This window comes from Vigna umbellata, chromosome 1 (genome assembly GCF_029865625.1).
Source record: "Vigna umbellata cultivar VRB3 chromosome 1, Vumbellata_1.0, whole genome shotgun sequence".
Taxonomy (NCBI): domain Eukaryota; kingdom Viridiplantae; phylum Streptophyta; class Magnoliopsida; order Fabales; family Fabaceae; genus Vigna; species Vigna umbellata.
The window spans coordinates 80,183,193-80,207,066 of record NC_142165.1 but is presented as its reverse complement, the minus strand read 5'-3'; the positions used below and the strand labels follow the sequence as shown (position 1 = coordinate 80,207,066).

General features: G+C 29.8%; 2 protein-coding genes across 2 annotated transcripts; both read left to right on the top strand.

Annotated features, from left to right (window-relative positions):
- The first annotated feature begins 2,657 nt into the window (after positions 1–2,657).
- Positions 2,658–8,908, top strand: LOC124821639 (PI-PLC X domain-containing protein At5g67130-like). The gene is made up of 8 exons (XM_088108046.1): positions 2,658–2,726; positions 7,222–7,287; positions 7,426–7,539; positions 7,619–7,756; positions 7,867–7,956; positions 8,095–8,398; positions 8,478–8,701; positions 8,809–8,908. Exons 1-8 carry the CDS (start codon positions 2,658–2,660, stop codon positions 8,872–8,874), a joined length of 1,071 nt encoding a protein of 356 aa, XP_087964172.1. The 3' UTR covers positions 8,875–8,908.
- A 2,278-nt stretch (positions 8,909–11,186) lies between these two features.
- On the top strand, positions 11,187–21,046 carry LOC148206528 (PI-PLC X domain-containing protein At5g67130-like). The gene is made up of 9 exons (XM_088108040.1): positions 11,187–11,248; positions 17,356–17,503; positions 17,592–17,714; positions 17,807–17,944; positions 19,292–19,390; positions 19,513–19,816; positions 20,029–20,252; positions 20,484–20,570; positions 20,654–21,046. The coding sequence occupies exons 1-9, from the start codon at positions 11,187–11,189 to the stop codon at positions 20,810–20,812; spliced, it is 1,344 nt and encodes a 447-aa protein (XP_087964166.1). The 3' UTR covers positions 20,813–21,046.
- The last annotated feature ends 2,828 nt before the right edge of the window (positions 21,047–23,874 follow it).

Below are 23,874 nucleotides of genomic sequence, written 5' to 3'. Positions count from 1 at the left end.
ACTAAATTAAAAAGGTTATCTTCGTTAGTGTTTTTTTTTTCTCATTACTATTCTTATTATCGCAGTGATTATAACGATAAAAATATATTTATTATACGTGAAATAGCCTAAATGGTTCTCTACTGGAAGATAGAAATATATTTATTATTATTTCACAGATCTTAATATTCTAAATCTCCTTCCACTCAAAATTAAGAATAAAGTAAATTTGTATTTATAGATAAATTAAGGATACTACAATATTTTACATTGATATAAGGATAAGAATATATATATATATATATATATATATATATATATATATATATATATATATATCCATCTGATTTTTATCTATACATTCGTTTTGATTTAAATTTCTTAGACATTCTTAATTTATTAGTATATTTTAAAATTTATAAAATTATAAACTTTCTTTCACTGTTGTTGATATCGAAGAGAAGAAATTTTGTGTTTTTAACTTTTCTCTAAAAGAAATATTTAATGAATATTTATTGATATGAGTGCAGTTATAATTATATTTATGTACATTAGAATGAAATATAGATTTTATACACGTTGAGTGTAAAGACAGGAATCAATATAGAATTTACTTAAAAAACGAGGATGAAGTTAGTCAAAACTCACATCCACTCATACTTGTCACCCTGGCCAAAACCACATATTTAGTGTTCACATATTTATTGTGCTTCTTCATGTTTAGGTGTTGAGAATCACAATATTCTATAATTCTTACATGCTCTAGAATAATATATTGCTTGTTATTCTTTCTTTTACTTCTATTTATCAATTAGTAAAATTCAATATTGAATAAAATATTTTGTACAAATATTAACATGAAAAAATCACATACAAGTCAAGAAAACCCATTAAATAATTCATAAACTTATTAAATGTGTATCATATACACCATCATCGACAGATGAAGTCGAAGTGGCTATCGAAAACATCTAATAATAAAGATAAAACATTAACATCTTAATTACACATTAACATCTTAATTACACATTAATAAGCATCGAAACTAATGATTATATTGGATAATAACTAATCAAAGATCAAGAATATATCACTACAATGGCAAAAATATCCGGATAAAATTAGTCATGGATAGTTGATATCATATTAGTCATACACTTAAGTATTCATTATCTGGAAAAAATTAATATAAAAATTTAATTTATATTTTATTAATTTAAATTTAATTTAAATTAAATATTATTTTATAATTAATTTAATTTATATTATATTTTATATTTTCTTTTGTAATTTTATTTAAGGTTAAATATGTTTTTGTCCCTCAGTTATCATGCGATTTTAGTTTTCGTCCCTCTCTGAAACTTTGATACACTTTCATCCTCTTCTTTTAAAAAGTGTCATATTTAGTCTTCCATGACTAGCAGAGTTAGTTTTTTTCTGACGTGGCTAACGGGTGCCACGTGTAAGGCTAATTTGAATTTTGTTTGTGATTTTAATTAAAATTAAAAAAAAAAATATTAAATTGTAAGGTCAAAATTGGAAACCTTTTCTTCTTGCTCACTGGTTCATCCTCATGGGGACACTCTTCCCTCTCCATCTTCAACGCAGTCATGGCCAACATCATGACAGAAAAACTCATAAGAGGGTTCAACCTCTTCCCCTAAAGACCCGAAAGACCCCATCAGCAAAGCTCACACTTGCATGGTTTTTTTTTACGCATCACACCATGCATGCTTACATCACAACAAATATAATTCTTAGACTAATTGATGAGCATTTTCAAAACTAATTTCAAAAATTTTTATTTGAATGTTTCTATTACTAATTCATGGTAAAATTCAATATACTTGTTTTTCCCAACATAATAATTATAAAAACATTATTTCACCTCAAAACTAAATTACGAATCTAGAATGAAAATAATGAACATATATTTATCTAAAATCACTTCAGTTGATTGTTGAATGTGATTCTGGAAACATGATGCGAGTTCAAACAAACAATTAATGTGTCTGTGATTTGGGTAGGGAATTTAAGGTGGGTTCAAGCAATGGAGTGGTCTGGTCAAAAAGAATTTGGGGCGTCTTGTGCGGTCCCATTTTTGATGGATGGTGAAGAAGCACTTCTTCAACATGACAAACTTCCACCATGAAATTGGGATAAGGAAAACTGGAATTTGGGAAATTTAGTCCAAAAGATGACATTATGCTTCATTTGCTTCTTTTTCCAAATCAAACTCCGATTCCATTCAAAGCCTCTCATACGCCCGAGTTTGCTCCCATTGTTGTTGCCAAGGCTGCCTCTAAGAGGTTTCCCAATCGGACTTCCACAACTACGTCATTCCTATCGCCAAAACCTACCATCGCTTCGAGGACATCTGTAACCACACCTCCAAGGAACAAATCAACGACCTCGCCAATGTCGTTGCCGCCTCTAAGGTCCCTGCGCTCTACTTCAAGGAGGACTTTTGCCTCGAGGACAGAGCTATGTTCCGTGCCGCCTTCCCCTTTGCCAACGTTGCCAAGAACCTCGCGCTGCAAGAGAAACTCTCACACTACCTCGATGTTGTGGACCTCCATCTCATGAAGGAGATCTCGCTCCTCTCGTCCTCATTCTTCAAGACGCAGGGCAGCTGTAGGATCTCGATCCGCTCATGACTGTTGGACCTGATGTTAGCCATGGCTGCCTTGAAGATAGAGAGGGAAGAATGCCCCCATCATGGTGAACCCGTGAACGAAGAAGAGAAGGTTTTCCGATTTTGACCATACAATTTAATATTTTTTCTTTTAATTTTAATTACAATAAGAAACAAAATTCAAATTAGCCTAACACATGGAACACCGTTAGCCACATTAGAAAAAAACTAACGTTGTTAGTCATGGAGGAGTAAACATGACACTTTTTAAAAGGAGAGGGATGAAAGTGTATCAAAGTTTCAGAGAAGGACGAAACTAAAATCGCATAATAGTTTAAGACTAAAAACATATTTAACCCTTTTATTTATATTTTATGTTAAACATTTATAAAATATCTTCTTCTTTTTTTATATATTTCCGGGTATCCACAAGTACCCTCGAGTTTTAAAATACCCGCAAATATAGTGGAATTCTTCTGCGGAGGAGACTGAATGTAGCTTACTTGGAGCGAATCGATATAAAAACACTTGTGTAATTATCTTTTCTCTTATCTAAATGATCCTCTTACAAAAACCTGTAGTTGCATTTTACTTACAAACACAACAATCTTCCAAGCTAAATGATAATTTTTCATAAAGGAAGTTCTTTAAAAACACTTGGCAATTATCTCTTCTCTTATCTAAACTATCTTCTTACAAAAACCTACAGTTGTGCTTTACTTCCAAACACAATAATCTTCTAAGCTAAACAATAATTTTTCATAAAGGAAGTTCTTACAAAACATTGCAAGATATATTCTGAATAGCACGACAAAAACTACTATTGTTTATTCATATTTATCAAGTCAAGCGTCTAAGCTTTTAAAAGAAAATTTTAGAGCTCGATAATGTACTATATTAGAAGGGTTGCAAAAAGTTTGTCATTAACAATATTCAACCCCCCTCTAGTGTTTTTCAGGTACTTCGAGAGTGACTACTCTCGAAATAGTACTTATTATTGTTGTTACTTGTTTTTATTGGATTGAGAGTTCACCATTGGACCAAAAGTTATGGTTAATAGTTAGGACACACCTCTTTCTACTTTTTATAGTGTACCATTTTAAATGTCATGATTTGATTATAACTTGGCCCACTTGACCTACACCATGGGAAAATTGATGCATTCTATAACAAAATTTTGCTTTACAATTGTTTTACTAGAAATCAAATTCTTTGATTATGAATGAACCCATTGGTCTACACCAAGAAATATATATGGAACATGAAATAGTCTCTCTTTAAACAATTTTTCAGTGAAAATCAAACTTAAAACCTTAAATCTAATACTAATTGTTGAATCAATCACTTACCACTAAACCAAAATTATAGGTCATAGCCATAACATAATTCTTTCTAGTTATGAGTATATCATCCCAAGTGTAATTTGATTGACTCGATCCACTTGACTTATTATAACATATAAAAATTTATAATGTAATATTTTTCATACATAAGCATTCTACTCTTTATAAATTATATAAATATTTTGTTATTATTTTTAAATAACATAAAGAAAAAAAAAATGGAAGGGGGTAGGAGCTTATCTCGTACTAATTTATAAGCGTGCTTGGTTAAAAATCTGAAAGTAATTAATACCTATAATGAAAGTAAATAAAAAAAATTAAGTATGGCTATAAATAGGAGGGATTTACGTAAAAAGATAAGGAGAAAGGGAAGAAAGAGAATGAAAACATGGAGAAGAAAATCAAAAGAGAAGAAAAGTAAAAGAAAGAGGAGAAAAGAGGGAAAAAATAATTTTAATATATTAGTCTCTAATTTCATTATATTTATTTATTTATATTTGTATTATTTATATTTATGTTAATGACGCTCCTAATCTCATTGTATTTATTTATTTATATGTATATCCAATTATGTACTACTTATATTTATTTATATTTATCTTTAATTACATACTAGTTATATCTGTTTATTTATATTATTATAGGTTTTTTAGTGATAGAAATGAAACAACGTGAGAACCAAAGTTCGATTTTGATTTTAAATGTGGTAAAAAGAACCTAAAGTTTTTACTACACAATATATTTTTATAAATAAACATTAGAAACCAAATAAAAAGAACATTGATGCAAATTTATGATTAAACTTCCCCATATATGGTCAGAAATGAAAATGGAAAGAGTAGCAAAAGCCAACAAAAATGTATAAATGAATCCCTAAACCACCATCATTTGGTTGTTAGAGATCGATCATAACTCGCAAAAACATTTTCGTTATTTTTCTATAATGAAAAAAGAAGAAGGAACCATGATTTTAATTTATAAAAAGAAATTTACATCAGACTTTCTATTATCAATGTAAAATATATAATTTATGTCAAACACTACAAAATCCAACATAAATTATATGTTTCACGTCAAATACTCAAACCTACGACATAAATCATTTTTTTTTATTTATAAAACGGTTAGTGTGATTTTTTTTATTATGAAGTCATTCATTATCAAAAATAAATTAGGTGAAGTAAATCACTAGTGATAGTAACACGAAAAATATTCAACTCTATATTGTTTTTAACTTGTTATCACAACTTTAATAAATATTGTTTTTAACTTGGTATCACAATTTTAATTAAGAGGACCTAAAGTTTTAACCATAACCTCATTTTATAGGTTAAAAAAATTGTAAAATATATTGTATATATTCTCAACTCAAACAAAGACTATCTCCAGGTTTCTTTTAAACATAAATAATTTTCACGAGATTAAATAACTATGTATAAACTCTTTCACAACTTCTTTTATTTCTATGTTGCTAAATCAAATTAGAAATCTTAATTTCAATTACTTGCTACGTATATTATGAGTCATGCTCAAATGATAGATAATAAAATTTAAATTAGATTAGCACAATTTTTTTTCTTGACTCTTTAATTTAGTTCAATATGAAAAATATAATCCCACGCCCCTAATGCACAGTGACCAGGACCATCACGAGTTTCATTGTTTTCTTTTTCTTTTTTAATTTTCTAGTTTATCTGGACTGTATTGTATATTAGAATAAAGTTAAATATTAAAAAATAAAAAATAAAGATTTAAAATTAATTCATATTTTTTATAGGTTCCCTTACGTTATAAATATAGTAAATATCAAATAATAATAGATGATATTTTAATTCATAGAAACGATAATTATAGATTATGCCCCTAACATAAACTTTATATGAACGTTATATATAAACTAATTTTTATATTTTTATATGATTGTAAAATATTTTTCTTTTGAAAAAAAAACTACACAAGTAAATCAGCCCGCTAGACCCAAAGACTAAAATTACCTAAATTGGCCCAACAAGTCTTTTGAAAATGTACTATAAACCTGTTACTATAAGCTATACCAAAATCACAAGGACATTCAATTTTATTCAATTTTTTTATAACCAAACATGTTAATTATGATATTATTAATTATTTTGGAAACAATAATTGTTCGTCCCCTCGTAATTGAATCTTCGAGCTAAACGTTTGTCGATTTTGGTCAATCAAACATTTATAACGAAATTATTGTTCTACAAAATCTTAATGCAAAATAACTCTTTCGGTAATGTATCTTCTAGTAAAATCATAATTTCAATGGCTAATCTATATTCTCAAAGGTTAAACATTTCAAATTTTAATATTTATGAGTTAGTTAATTAATTAATATATCAAACTTACACATATACAAGGGTGCATATAATTAATTTGAGCATTTGTTTACACCTTTTCTCTCATTTAAAACTCTAATATTCAAATTACATTTTACTCTTCTTTTCCTCTTGAACGTATCATGCTTAATAATCCTACTGTTTTCTTCACCCATCTGATCAAATCTAAAATGCTTTTTCTTGTGAACATTCTACACAGATGAATATTGTATTATTTAAACGCAGAGATAGAAAAACAATTCTTTTTTATTTTTTCAATTTAACATTTATTCTGAAAAGGAAGACATGAATATAAACATAAATAATACATAAACACATCATTGCAACAAACAAGATTTTTTAGAACATTTTTTTCCCATATATATATATAGAGGTGATAATAATTCGTTTTTAATTAGTATATTCTACATAATCGAGTTAGGAACAATTGCATAAGCCACTTCTATTTTTTGTTTTTTATTCCCGTAAGAGGAACATCTTGCAATAATACTAGGCTGTAGAACTGCCATATGATAATAATTGAATAATGCACGTTTTATAGTCATTTTCATTTTTTTTCTTTTTATTCTTGGGTCACCATCATGACGTTATTGTTTGGTTCAACTGTTTTATATTTTTTGAACGTACTTTTGCTATGTGATAAGACCAAAGCATTCCTAAATTACATAACCCTTTGGAACTGTTTTAGACAAATTAATGTTATCCGACAATCGAAATATGATTAAAATATATGTTAGCCATTCAAATATATGAAGTTTCATTTCCAATAAATATATATATATGAATTGGTTGGTTGCGTAAGTAATGCATAGAATAGCAAATAATGGAGGTACATTGCAATGTTAAGATTCTGCTCTGCATATTGCTTTACATTCAAACTTTCATCTTTGTTCTTTTGCAGAACTACCTTCTCATCGCTACTTTGATCAGCACAAGTCTTGTATTTGCTTGCTACATCGTTCTCATGGTAACTATAAGTATTTTGTATTTTCATAAAATTTCATAAAAATAACTGTAAACATGTTCTAGTTACAGTTATATATATGTTCAATGCTTTCAGTGATTTATGAAAATCATGGTTATTGTGTGAAACTTGCTTGAATAGGTGGGAGAAACATGTTCTCGAGACATTAATGACTGTGACATGGGATTGCAGTGCATAGAATGCAACTCGAAAAATCGGTGTACACGAATTCGAACTATAAGTCCTATTTTAAGGGTCCTTACCATGTTCATCAACCTGTTTTGTACCTCTCAATAAATTTTGTATAATTAAGAGTATGATGAATGATGTACAGGTGAAGGATCTTCCATTCAACCATTACTCATGGCTTACAACTCATAACTCATTTGCATGGAGGGGAATGAATTCAAGCATCGGTTTTCCAATTTTGGCCATCATGAACCAAGAAGATTCCATTACAGACCAACTCAAGGTATGTTAAGTAAATGTCAAAAACAGTAATGATTATCAGATGAATATCGTTTCAGATTTTCAAGACAACTTCATATGCTCATAGTATTTGTCAGACATTTTTTGTTGCAGAATGGTGTAAGAGGATTGATGTTGGACATGAGTGATTATAAAGATGACGTTTGGCTATGTCAAGGGATGTGCTCTAGATATACAGCTTTTGTAAGGCATTTTGTAAAAAATTCACAATCACCACTCTTCAAAGTTAAAGTGTTGTTTGATTTGGTAATGCTTAAACATGTCTTTGTTTGACATTCTTAAGGGTCCTATAATTTTGAAATACGAGGTACAATTTAACAGCAACCTGCCATTCATGTTCTAAAAGAGATCAGGGCATTCCTCGTAACACACCCAACACAAATCATCACCATTTTCATTGAGGATCATGTAACATCGCCAAATGGTGTGAATAAAGTTTTTAATGCAGCTGGGCTGAGGAAATTTTGGTTTCCAGTGTCGAAAATGCCCAAAAACGGTGGTGATTGGCCAACAGTCATAGAAATGATACGCAGGAATCATCGGTTAATTGTGTTCACTTCAAATGCAACTAAGGAGGATTACCAAAGAATTGCGTTTGTGTGGAATTATGTTGTCGAAAATCATTGTGAGTTTCACACATTCTTTCGGAATCAAATTCTATAATTAAATGGGTCTAATAATTTATACCAGTTTTGATATTGTAGATGGACATGATGGCATGAAAGGAGGTTCTTGTTCAAATCGAGCTGAATCACTTCCGATGAACACAACAACAAAGTCATTGGTCTTAATGAACTACTTTCGAAATGTCAAAAATTCTGAGGAAGCATGTAGGGATAACTCTTCTCCTTTGATGACCATGATGAATATGTGCTTCACTGCTGCAGGTAATCGATGGCCTAATTATGTTGCTGTTGACTTTTACAAGGTAAACGTTTTATAGCACTTTGAAAACCACTTCCTTAATAGCATCAATTATAAGCTACATATTCATATATATATTCAATGGAACTTATACGTGGCTGAAACATCCAGAGAAGTGACGGTGGTGGAGCTCCTCAAGCATTAGACGTGGCAAATGAAAACTTGCTTCAGACATAAACAAGCTCATTGCAATCATCGTGGCAGGTATAGGTATACAACCAATGAATTGACTTAAGTTATTTTTTTATGCATGTGATGAAGGATAACACACTTCAAATTAGGAAAAACTCTCTTTTAACTACTCTTTTTTACAATAACATATATGATATAACACGTGATTGTTTTAAATAAATGAACTAATAAAATAATGACAGATAATCGGTTATCAAAAAGTTGTTAAAATGTTATAGTCCTTAAAAATATTATGTTAGAAGTTTGTCTATTCTCATGCACCTAATATACTTTAATTTGTCTCACGTATCTGAGTTGACGTATATTCATATGTATCCGTATATGAATTTTAGGATACTTTACTAATATTTATCAATAAATTATCTAATATATAAATCAATATATTAGTGGTAATAATATATAAGATTTTATGTTAAAAATTTTAGTACATACGCTATGATTTTAATTTGGATTCACAATAATAATTATATATTTATTATGTTTTTTAAAAATTTTATAATTTTTCAATATACATATATTACGTATCATACTTTGTTATTTTTAAAATAAGTACATTTATGTAAAACATACTTTTCGTATAACAAACATATCAAATTTTTGCATCATAAACTCACACAAGTTAATGTAATATCTAAAATTCACTTGAAAGTTTTTCTAGAAGGGTATGTGATGGATGCGAAGTTGCTTGTTTATTGGAATTAAAACTTGATTTACTTTTTTGTTTACAACAATGAAGTTTTTTACCCCTTAGCTTAAAATCAAGCATTCTTCAAATGAATCTTAGTCACGAAAGTTTATCCTTGGAATTTTTGTTTAGAGATATAAATAATTAAATAAACTGAGAATACAAGAATAAAATTGATGAGCATATCGTAATCTTGATTATGGTTGTCCTAATAATTTTTACCATTTTTAGTTTAACAATGTTCCAATTGAATTAAGTCTGAATTATGTTATTTTATGTTTGCTAAAGTTCATTATTAAAAATTAATCACTTTTATGAAAAAGTGTTTAAAAAATAATAAATATATTTATTTTCAAAAAATTGAACTTAACATTCACTTCATTTATAAAAGCATTTAACTTTACTTTTCAATATTTTTTTTCTTAAAGTCAAGACCCTATTTATATTTCAAGATATAAATGAAAAGTGAATTAATTCACTTCAGAATATCAAAACAATTAACTTCACAAACTTAACTTCACCTAAAAGTTTAGATTTTACTAAATTATGTGGGACAGACAAGTATATCATCTCCTGAATAATTTTATACAAGTCTTTCGGGTTAAATATGTTTTAGCATCTCAACTATCAAGTATTTTTGAGTTTAATTTCTCTTCCAAATTTTGGTTTACTTAGATTTAGTCCCTCTTCCAAACTTTGATTCACTTTAATCTTTATCCTTAAGAAAACTATAATATTTTGTTCTCCATGACCAACGACAGTTAATTTTTTTCTGACATACGTGGAAGGCCAATTCAAATTTTGTTTTTAACTCTAATTAAAATTAAAAGAAAAATGATTAAATTGTAGGGTTAAAACTGGAATCTCTTTCTTCTTCGTTCAAGGGTTCATCTTATGGAACACTCTTTTCTTCTTCATCTTCAACCAGTCATGGCCAACACCAAGTCCATTTCCAACTATTACACTTACTTTCTTGTGACCATGATTCCAACTCATTTTGACCTCATTTTTTTTTTCATCTATCATCAACTCAAATCACAAAATTTATCATATATTTTCCACTCTCACTTACTTTTTCTTTCCTTCCCCCTTTCCTAAACCTATTCCCCCAAAAATTAGGGTGGAGGGCATTCCACATTTCTTCCCCCTTCTCCAGGTATAATTATTAATTAACAAAGTGTTGTACCGAGAACACGAACAATCTCCGCAGTACTACCACCATCGTCGAAAACAGGAAGAACGTAAGCAACGCGGTTAGTGAAATTCTTGAGCACATCGTTGAAGGCGGTGCCTCCAGAGAAGACTAGCAAAACCCTAGAGTAAAGGAATCACTTGTGTGAGGGAGATCAACAACCTTTATTGTTCTGAAGAGTAATGAAAATGGGAATTAAAGGAAAGGAAGGTGGGGTTTCAAAGGAGTAAAGGAGAAGAAGAATCCTAGGAATTAATTCTAAGGTTCAAAAATTGTGTTTGGGGTGATGGAGGAAGCCTATAAAAGGGCAAGAAAATGAGGGTTAAAGGCATCAAAGCAAAGGTTTAGAACTTAAGAGTGAGAAAGAGATTTTATGAGGCACGAGTTGCAAGTTAGGAAGTTATTCGACTGGAATGCGAAATGTGTGAAGCTACGAAACCTAGTGGAAAGGGTAAAATAGTGAGGAAGAGCAAAGTGTCCAGGTTTGGGGGGTTATTTTATCTTGATGGGTTAATTGATTGGATAATAGTTTCACCTATGTCCTTTGTTCTAACTGTGAACGGATTGATGGTTTGTTAAATGTGTTTTTATAAAATGAAAATAGTGAGTACTTCAATAATTGTATAGGGGTTAGGGAGAAGATAAGAATGATATGATACATGTTCCTGTATTGGGTTTATACATTTAAAATTGGAATGTTTTGGTATGATTGTTTTCTAATGCGTAGTAATGGGAAAGGTTGGATAAGTCTGGGTTTTGGGTGGTAACTTGAAATTGGTTTGGAACGTTAATTGGTCATGGCTGGTTGAAGATGGAGAAGTAAAGAGTATTCCCAGAAGATGAATCCATGAACGAAGAAGAGAAGGGATTGCAGTTTTGACCCTACAATTTATTGTGTTTTCTTTTAATTTTAATTATAGTCAGAAACAAAATTAGAATTGGTCTTACACATGGCATACCATTAACCACGTCAGAAAAAAATTAACAAAGTTGGTCATGGAAGATAAAATATTACAATTTCTTTAAGGACAAAAATCAAAGTGAACCAAAGTTTGGAAGGGAGACTAAACCCAAAAACTCTTAATAGTTAAGAGATTAAAAACATATTTAACCCAAATCTTTAGTAATAACCCAATTCTTATTTGCCTCTCTTGTTTCACATTCCCAAAATTATAAAAACCAGAAAAAATATTTAGTGTTATTAGAAGATTTCTAACAAAGAATAATAATTATAATTATTATTATTATTATTATTATTATTATTTTGTTATTATGTTAACGTGTCTAAATTAAATAAAGAATGAGATTAGAATGGAATAATTTTTACTATGAGATATATGATACTTTTTCATTCTTTGAATTCAGGTGTAAATATAAGCTCGAGACATTCTTGCATTACAAAGCAAATGGAGCTTGTTATTCTCCATACATGTTAAGTTAACTTTCAACTCATGCATTTAATACAATAATACATTACTTCTAATTTCTCCAATAAATTGTTTTTCGTGTTTCATGAGAATTCATTTTCATATATTTTCTTCTTTGGAATAAAGACTAAATTTTATGTCTTTTAAGAGCGTTTTATTATTTGTGTTCAATTAATCTATACGATTTCTAGAATTCACCATAAAAACTCAGTGATAATAATTATAATAAATAATAATAATAATAAAAACAACAACAACAACAATAATAATAATAATAATAATAATAATAATAATAACACTAGTAAAAAATCGGGTTTTTACAGCGCACATTATGCCACGGTTCAACGAAAACCGCAGCATAATGGTGCGCGGTGGCAGTTTTGTAAATAAAACGAACATATATGCCGCGGTTCTACTGGGAACCGCGGCATATACCCCAGTCAACCATTGCCATTGACGCCACGTATGAATAAAAAATTAAATAACAGAGTATATGTCGCGGTTGTGCAGAGAACCGCGGCATATACCCAGCCAATTTATTGCAGGTGCTGACTGGGTCAGAGAATTTCAGAAGTTACAGGGGGTATATGCCGCGGTTCTCTGGGGAACCGCGGCATATACCCCTGTAACGTCTCAACTTCTCTGCCAGTCAGAGAATTTAAGAAGTTACAGGGGGTATATGCCGCGGTTCCCCAGAGAACCGCGGCATATACCCCCTGTAACTTCTGAAATTCTCTGAAAGGCAGTTGGGGAGACAGTTGTGTTGAACACGTTTAAGGGGTATATGCCGCGGTTCTACGAGCAACCGCGGCATATTCTCCTATCTGAAATTAATTTAATGTTTATTTGAAATATTTCGAGGTATATGCCGCGGTTGCCCGCTGAACCGCGGCATATAGTTTGAAAATAATTTCAAAAATGCCATTTCTGATAATTTTTTAAAATAGTATATGCCGCGGTTTCACGTCCAACCGCGGCATATACCCCTTTTATACCGCGGTTAAGTAGTGAACCGCGGTAGATTCCCCCGTTCAGAGTTAAAAATTAAAACTTGGAACAGTGTCGTCTTCCTCGCGCGTTCTCTGTTTTCTTTCGCGTTTCTTCTCCTCCGAACCACCCATCACCTCAGATTTCGCGTTTTTCACCGTTTAAACTCAGAATTGTTCGGTCATTATTCATATTTGACGATAAAAACGAGTTTTAGCCGATCAAAATCGTGATTTCGTTGCGTTTTTCACCCTCACCGCCGTCGTTCCTCTTCCAGGTATTTATGTCCTTTTGCATTCTTAACGTTATTTCTTCATTAGTTTTGGTAATGTATGAAGTTTCTATAGTTTTGGTAATGTATGGTATAATTTTTGCTTTAATTTTGATAATGCATGAAATTGTTATAGTTTTGGTAATGTATGGTATGGTTTTTGCTATAGTTTTGGTAATGTGTGTTGTAGTTCTTGTATTATTTATAAACCTTAAAATATTATTTATGTAATATTTAGGAATATGGATCGAAATTGGATTAATTTACCACGTATTAGTGCTGAGTACGAGAGAGGTGTAGAGGAATTTATACAATTTGCGCAACGTAATGAGGGGAGAACTGATGATGAAGTGAAGTTTAGATGTCCTTGTGTGAACTGTTTGAATGGGAGAAAGTTGAACGCAACTCAAATTAGAGAACATCTTATATGTGATGGTTTTCTAAGATGCTATACAACATGGATCTGGCACGGCGAAGAAATGGATTTTCCCACTGACTCTCAAAGTGTAAATGTTACTGATTCCACCATGGAAGAAGATCGACCGGATGAAGACAAATTGGAGGACATGATCCGCCATTTTCATTTTTTTTTAGGGTTTAGGCAGCGGTTCCCTAGACAACCGCGGCATATTCCGCAGCCTATATACCGCGGTTCTAACCGCGGTATAAAGTGTCTGACTTACTACCGCGGCTGAATATGCCGCGGTTCAAGAACCGCGACGTATAGTGAAAATGAACCGCGGTAAAAGCCCTTCGCTGCACTAGTGTAATAATATTATTATTATTATAATAAAAATAATGATAATAATAATAATTATAATAATAATAAGAATAATAAGAATAATAATAAAAACTATAAATTATTAGTATTATCTTCTCTTATATTTATTTTTAAATATTTCTTGTATTAAATATTAAATGGTAAACTAAGACTAACAACAGAGCAAAACACACAATTAATCATGTTATGGGCTCATATTAAAAAATAAATTTTAAAGACCATAATAGGAATTTAGGAGGTGAAAATCTGGCAACAATAAAGAAGGATACAATTACTCCTTTATGTAACTACTTGGAGATAAATACAAGGATAATGATATTTTGACAATATTTTAACATCATGTCTCCAAAATTATTCTATAATCAATAATAATAATCATAAACACCAACATGGACCAATCACAAAATGACAAATGATGTTAAAATGTTATAAAAAAATGTTGTCAAAGTATTATTATCCTAAATACAATTAAAAGGTTAATTTTATGAAAAAAAAACAGAGAATCGCACTCACCAGAAAGAAGAAAATGAATAAGGAAAGGTTTTTATGAATTAAGAAACTTAGTGCTACAAAAGACTATTAATATTTTAGTGGTTATTGTTTAATTTAAAATTATTAATGTTTGACAAATTTCAAGATTCAATGCTTAGCTTTACACATTCCTTATATTTTAGACTAAATTTTTTAACATTTAAGACCAAATTCATTAATATTTTGATGAAACAAGTATAAAATAATATTTTTTTATCATGTGAAATCAATATAATTATATAACTATAAAATAATTGATAGTGAATATATATATATATATATATATATATATATATTAGTACTCTTTATATCATGTAACCCCTAACTAAATATGAGTTTTATTTGAAAGGTCATAATTTTTTGTTAAGACGGTATATTTTTAATAATGCAATCACTCTTTGTTAAGATGGAATATACTTTGGAACTCAACCATTCCAAACAAAAAGTGATTAACATCCTAAAACAAATACAAGTTTGAGTATACTTTTCTAGATGACTATTAATACAAACAATATTCTTCCTCTCACACAAAAGACTTAAGATTGCTTGAAAGCAAGCACCAACAATATATCTTCTTCACAAAGATTTTTTTTATATAAAGATTAAAAGAAAAAAGTCTTTGCAAATGGTTTTAGAGTCGTTGTGAGGATTACGAGTCTTTGTCTTCTTTATTTATGGTCTATCCCGTCAGACAATGTATATGATTAAGTGTTTTTTATGCAACACTAAATATACATAATTTCTTTACACAACTTTTTTTTTACATAACATTGACTTATCAAAGTTACTTTCCACTCTCATTTAAAGTATATGATGAACAACTTGGATGCTTTTGCAAGACTCTTATTCTATCTTTTCAGAAAAGTTTTTTTGTATAGAAAAATTTTAAACACATTCTTAAAAAAAAAGTTTGATGTAAACATAAGATTAATTTTTATAACCACTATATTGCCTTAGTTTTCTAAAAAAAATTGTTGACCTTGTAAGAAATAATTTTAAAGATCATGTGTACATTTGTCTTATAAAGTAATAAATTAGCACACAAAATAAACAAAATCTCTTTTGATAAATTTTATTAGTACTTGAACGAATTCATCAAAAGTTGTTCATAACACAATGTCATTTAAATGGCTGTATGTATAATGATGATAAATATTAATAATAATTGTATCTAAAATTATTCATATTCTTAACAATATTTTTTAACAGTACTTTGTAGTGAGAAATGATTAATGTATTTTAAAATATCAACTTAACTTAAATGTCATAATACAAAGTAATACCTACTGTATATTTTATATAACAAAAAGTAATTTTAACAAAAATCATATATAAAATTATAGAGATTCACAATTGTGTAACACTTACCTAATATATAGCATTTTCTCAAAGTATTTCATTTACACTTTGTACCTGTATTTTCTCTCTCTAATGTTTTGTTTGGTAAAAATTATTTAGTATTTGTAAGAGTATAAGGAGATTGATTTAAGAATTTATGGGAATTGATTCGAAATGATTTGTAAGAATTATGTATATGTAGTGTTTATGCTGAAATGGGACGAGGATCTCCACTAAACGTCTTTTTGTCGAGCATTCTACCTCTCCTAACTCCACTTAACCAAACGCCGAATGAGGGTGACCTGCAGAAGATACACCAACCATCAAGTCAGAATTTTTCTTAGCAGGTATATTATGAGTAATCAAAAGTCAAAAAGTCCCCTTTTATCTCGAAAGTAAACCTCTCTTTGAATCTGACTAATTAATTTACCTCGTCATTAATCCAAATCTTAACCGCTCGACAGTAGCCGTTACGACATTAATTGCTTCTTAACTATGCTCAACAGTTGTCGGGACAGAGCGATTCCAAGACGTTTTCTTTACAACCCTTATCGTTCGATCATAATTGGGCCTATAGTAACATGTAGTCTAATTGATTTGTGATGACTTGTATGAAAAGTTTGAAAGAAAAATTGAAGTGTGAGATGAAAAAAAACATAATGAATTTAAGGAAGATTGTTTAATAAATTACTATATCTGATGTTTATTTTTTTTTAACTTTATTATTTATTAAAAAGTAATAAACAGTAATTTTAAATGATTAATATTTTTAATAAATAAATTGTTATTATTTTCTGAATTAATTGTTTTAATAAAAGAATATTCTTTTAAAATTACATCACCTCACATGTATAAATAAATTTTCTGCGCTTTCCATTAAATCAAGTTACATTCCTTGACGTTTCCTCCTGCCATCTGCAAAACAATGTTTCAAATTACATATCCTAATCCAGACAAAACATGTTACATAACTTTTACATGTATAAAATCATTTTTATTATCATTATCTTATTAATACTTGGTTTCCATTTAATCATATTATTTTCCTCTTATAAAAGTGGTGTAGGTTAGTTAGAATATCAGTAGTTACACATAAATATGCTGTGAAAAGGTTCACGTTCAGCTCACACGTCTTGCTCACATATTGCACTCTTTGGAATTCAAATTTCGCATTCAACTGTAACTGAAAGATAAAGGCGACACTATCTCATCTTTCCTCTCACCCTATCAGCACAACAAATAATCATCATGCAGGTATCTTTCTTCCTTCTTCCTCATCCTCTGTTCTTCCTCTGTTTCAAAACACAGACTTCACTTTCCTCTTTCTTTCTCGCAGAATCCAACACTTGCGACAACCCTTTTCGCCATTTTGCTCCTTGTCCACTCCTCACTCGCTCTCAAGGTATAAACCAACAACTTTAATGCTTTTCGATAACCTTTTTGTCTCTAATTTCGATAAACTTGTCTCCCAACTCCACACTCTTCAACAGGAAGGAAAAACATGCGTAGCAGACAGGAACTGCGACTCGGGTTTGCACTGCGAAACGTGCGTGGCCAATGGGAACGTGCGACCAAGATGCACTCGCATTCAACCCATCAACCCCACTTCAAAGGTCTCACCTTTTTTTACTGCGGTTGGGCTTTTTGAGTTTTGTTGTGTTGTGGCTTGAAAGTGCTGGTGATGAAGTTTTCAGTTTTTGAACAGGTAAAAGGGTTGCCGTTCAATCGGTATTCATGGCTGACGACGCATAATTCATTTGCGATTTTGGGTCAGAAACCAATGGCGGGTTCTGTTATTCTTGCTCCCACCAATCAACAAGACTCCATCACTAGCCAACTTAACGTGGGTTCTTTCTCTTTCATCGTTTTTCTTTTTCTTTAATTGTAAAAACTTTATATTAACTTGCTTACATCTTTACTTTTTCCATTCACTGGCAACTTAATATAACTTATACAACCAATTAAAAACCATTTATTTGATTATTTATCAAAATAATGTTATTAATTCACTTAAATGATACAGCTGTCATGAAAAAGATTATGTATAGAAAATAGGTTGTAAACACTTGTAATTATAATAAATTGTACATGGTCTGAAATAAGATAAATTTATTAACAACTTATATTGAAAATGATTTTTATTAATTGGTGGATTAAAATGTCAAACTTTGTTTTCTTTAGAAAACAATGCCAAAAACATTTAATAAGCGTGTCTAGGTTTTGTACTTTATTTTTATTGCTCTTATATAATGGTGGTATTTGGATACTTGAAAAATTTTGAATTCCCGAGAAGTTTAAGTAAAGAAAGGAAAAGATTTCTGAAACTTTAAGCAGTTGTTGGTGATCATTTTGTCGTGTCCCTCATTGTGTCCATTCTACATTCCGGGAGAGTAACGTTTCTGCCTTCTGCTCATTGCAAAGAACATAAGGTCCCCATTATGTTTCTTTTCAATTCTTTAAAACTGAAAAGTCAGAAAGTGGTTGGCTATACGGTTGCTTGCTGCAGGATAAATCCCTATTGAAAACAGGCCAAGATTTTGTATTTTAAATAAATTGAACTACTAGAATTTGTTTACACGGTTGAATAGTTCAAGTGGTTCCTAGTTTAATTTCTTTAATGAGATGCTTGCATTGTTCAAGCCCACCAGTGATGAGGATGGCTTTATCTGTTTTCCTAGGTACAAAGAATGTCTTACATGAGGGAATTATATATTAATCTGACTAAACAATCAGGATTGTTTTTCCTGTGGTTGAATATTACAATCTGTTTCTAGTTTAACTGGATTAGTTAGTGCCTTTGTGTGAAACGCTGCTTATTTTTTAATAATTTTATAACGACACGTTTTGAGTTGGTAGAACAGAGATGAAGGAACGGCTCAAAGTTCAAACCTTTTTCCAAGTGAAACAGTAAACTCATCTTGTTTGTATTCTCACAGTAAAATAACTTCATTGAATAGCTTGACTTGACAACATTTGGTAACTTGGTGGGAATTACTCACCAATTTTTATAGAGATCAAGAACTGCTCATTCTTAAAGTACTCCCACAATCTAAGATACATAGTACAAATTGGATGAAAGAGAAGTTATCCCTTTTAATTTACATTTCACATTTCACGTAAAAGGAATCTAAAATGATTTCACTTCTAGAATTTTGGCACCTTATTCTTGTATTTCACTTTTGTTTTGAAGAATGGAGTACGAGGGTTGATGCTTGACATGTATGACTTCCAGAATGATGTTTGGCTGTGTCACTCTTTTGGTGGTCAGTGCTACAACTACACAGCTTTTGTAAGTAAGAAATAGCTTGGTTGTTGGTGATACGAATTAATGATAATGCAATTAAAAAGTTGTATTTTTCTGTGACCATGAAATCTGGTTATCAATAGTTGTCTGAAATATGAACAATACAGCAACCTGCCATTAATGTTCTGAAAGAGATTCTAGTATTTCTAGAGGCAAACCCATCAGAGATTGTTACCATTTTCATTGAGGATTACGTTACATCACCAAAAGGCCTAACAAAGGTGTTTGATGCTGCTGGACTGAGAAAATACTGGTTTCCAGTGTCTAGAATGCCCAAAAATGGTGGAAACTGGCCAACAATTGATGATATGATCAAGAAGAATCAGCGTTTAGTTGTCTTCACTTCAAAAGCATCCAAGGAATCTTCTGAAGGGATAGCCTATGAATGGCGATATTTAGTAGAAAACCAGTGTAAGTACAAGTTCCTATAATTTATGTTTACTGTGTGTGAGGAAATAAAATTATGGATAGAGAAATGTCAGACACACCCTCTAAGGCATTATTTTAAATATAACTTTATTATTGATTAAACTTCACGAAAAATCGTAAATTTGTTTGAATCATACTAAATTATAACCAATCTTAAGCATTCTAAAAATGGCGAATACTGATGGGGTTCACAGATGGAAATGGCGGAATGAAGGTTGGTTCATGTCCGAATCGTGCAGAGTCATCATCTATGAATACAACTTCAAGATCATTAGTTCTGGTGAACTTCTTTCGAGATCTTCCTGATGTAACCAAGTCTTGCAAAGACAATTCAAGTCCTTTGCTTGATATGGTCAATACATGCTATGGAGCAGCTGGCAAACGTTGGCCTAATTTCATTGCTGCTGACTTCTACAAGGTATTACAATATTGGCCATGATTGGTATTCTCAACTTATAGAACGAGCAACTATTTGTACCAGTTTTTTCCTTAATAAAGAGCAAAAAAAAATGGAATGGGATTTTTTTTGGTAAGATAAAAATAGCTTATACAGAGTTAAAACTAAAATTTTATGACAGTTTTGACAAACTGATTTGTACATAGGTTATTAATTTTAGCATAGTAACTTTTTCTTACATTGATGTTTCAGAGAAGTGATGGAGCAGGAGCCTTGGAAGCACTAGATGTTGCTAATGGTCATCTAGTGTGCGGATGTGAAAACATTGCCACCTGCAAGGTTTGCAGCAATCAACATGTGACAAAATTTTCCTCTCCCTCTCTAGAGGTTGTTGATAGAGTAATGAATTTGGATTTTTGCAGGCTAACATGACATTTGGAGCATGTGAGGTACCTGAGGCTGAAGCAACTCCTCCTGCTGCAGCAGGTGACACTAGCTTTGGTGTTGGAAATTGCAAGCAAGTTGATTTGTTGTGGTGTTTTGCCACCACTGTTTTTGGGGCCATGCTTGTGGCATTGTGAATAGACATTTCCCTTGAATATAAGTAGGAGAAAGTGTGTGAAGAAACCATTTTTGGTGCAGTGCAATGGTGTTATTTACAGTTATTTGAATTTTGAGAGCAACTTTGGAAATTGCAGTTGTAATTTTATAGTCACTCCCTAATTAATATTTGTTAGTCATCAGTTGTGTTGAAGAAGAACCCTTTTTTATGTACCACAGACCTTTTCTTTTATATATATTTATATATACTTTGCACCTTAGATAATGTGATCAGGTGAGACTGAACTTAAACGTCCTTTAAAAGTACAAGGATTTTATTTAGTCGCTTAAATTAAAAAAATTGTTTTAGTCTATAAAAAATATTAAAATATTAAATGTAAAATATTAAATGTAAAATATTAAAAACAGATATAAAAAATTTATTTCAATCTTTTGAATTTGCTGTTTAGTAATTAAAATTGTATTTTAAATTTTTTTGGATTTTAAAGGTATAAAGGACCAAAATCAAAATAGTCTTGAATTTTAAAGACTAAATAAGACAACTGTAAAATATCAAATATATACTATACTTGTTAAATCAAGATTGCCCTCTACAGATATTTCTTAAATGATAATTTAGTGGTAAGGACAAATAAAATATGATATAAAAAAAAAACTATAAATACCTTTCTATTATTGTTCATTTATTTATTTTTTAAATAAGGAATGTAAAACAAAGAGTAGCTAAAATAAAAATCAATAAGAGAGTGAATTGATTGAAAAATGATCTTTAAACAATTTCAAGGAAAATTCATCTTAAATTGTTGACTATATAAGAAATTTAGTGTAATAGTATAAATGAACAACGAGAATAACAGATTTAATATAATAAGGCACAAACTTTTCTACGTGTTAGATTATGTTTGAATCTAAATCCAGACAAATCGAGTTGAATTTTTATATTAAAAATCTTAAATTATCTAATTAAAATAAACATATGTAATTAGAATAATAAATACAAATTACTCCTTAAAATATTCTTAATAAGATTTAGAAAAATAATGAAAACACTCAATTACCAATCATACATACCAAAAATATCAATACAAATTAAAAAAACATATCATCTAAAATATGACAAATTTATAATGAAAAACTTATAGCATTTAATATTGTTTCTGATGTATAGAATCGAGATAATTCACTTAGAGTAGTCTGGCACATTTCCCATCTTTTTTTTCTTGTAATTTGGATACTCTAACCGATAGAATATACATATTAAAAATATTCCTACACTTAAAGCAATTTAGTATTTATTTGATTTAATAATTAATGTTATAATAAATGCATTGTAAAAGACTTAACAATCATATATTTGATATTTGACTTATATTTATAGATTTTTTCATGAACTTTTAATTAGTATCGATTTAATCACACTCGAATTTGATTAAATCTTGTTATTAACATTGATTAATTTTCTCTCAAACAATCAATTTAGGATAATTCGATTGATCTAGACTATATATATATATATAACAATGATCACTTTTGTAAAATTAAATCTATAAGAGTCATATAATATATTTTTTCATAAAATAACAACAATCTATTTTTTAGACGTATGGAACGATTATAATGAATGAGAGAGCTCTTACTTTTTAAAAGAGTTTTATGATTGCTGATTAATATAATCAATTATAATTACATTATAATTAAACATAATCAATTCCCATAAAATGTTTTGGAGAGGACGATCACTTATTCACTATTATAATATTAGAAAACAAACAATTATAGATTTAGCTAAAATAGTTAATTATTGACTAATCATAATTAATTATATGTAAAAATGAACGTTTAAATTTAGTTGACATGAATTATTCATTGTTCATAATTAATTATTTGTAATATACGTTTTGATATAATTGTCATAATAAATTATTTCACTTTTCTTAATTAATTATTTCATAACTAGATAAAATTTAGGTTTAGTCTAATTTGACACAATAGATTAAAAAGTTAACTTAATCAATTATTATGTTCACAACGATAAAATGAGTTTTTAAATACAAAAATGTTCAAATTTTTCTTAAAGATTGATTCATTCCTTACATTTTGATCATACTAAGTTAGTAAGCAATGTAGTGAAAACTATAGAGAGAAGAGGTACACACCATCATCAAATCAACACATCATATTTGTTATACTTTACTAAGAAGAGTGATATTAGATATTTTTATATTAATATTAATAAATTTCTGTATATTTTATTTATTTGGAGTTATATATTTGTTATTTTATTTAAATTCTTTTATGTTATTTAATTTATTTTAAATAATACAATGGTCCTTTTCTTCTTAACTTTATTATTATCTTTATATTATTATTATTATTATTATTATTATTATTATTATTATTATTATTATTATTATTATTTAAATATCAGACACTGTGAAACAACTGGTAGCAACAACCGAAATTGTTGCTACAGTGAAAATGTTTGGCTATAACTAGAGTATTCCTCCGTGTTGAGCGACACTTGAGTCTCATAATGGAGCGTGAGTTTGCTATCCTTGAGTGTCCTTCGAGAGTGTCCTAATTTTGTGAGGAACCTCTCTCTAAGTATGCCTTTTGTTTTCGCATTCTTGTAAGTGTTTCATCCTCTCAATCTTTCGTTTTGTTCCTTCTTTCCTTTAAGCTTTCTTTTAATCCATGTTCTTTTACATTTACGTTCGTTCGTTGTTCTTGTTATACTTTTTTATTTGTTTTGTTATTTCACCACTCTTCACTTTTTTTTATACTAATAAACTAATAATGGGGTATATAAGCTGGAAAACTGTTGTTAACCTCCCTTCGTGAACAATGCTACGTACCCTAAATCTGGTAAGATCCTTTGTGAAGACCGGGATACATCTGGTCTGGACTTCAAACTAGACTATGGACAAAATTGAGTTAAAAGAAAACTAATTGTATCAATCCTCTTTGACACAAACATAATATTTCTGCACTTTTGTTTCTTAGAAAAATGAACAAAAATTTTAAAAATTTGGAAGTTCAAGACAAGTTGGGATATAAACAATGGTCCTTTTCTTCTTAACTT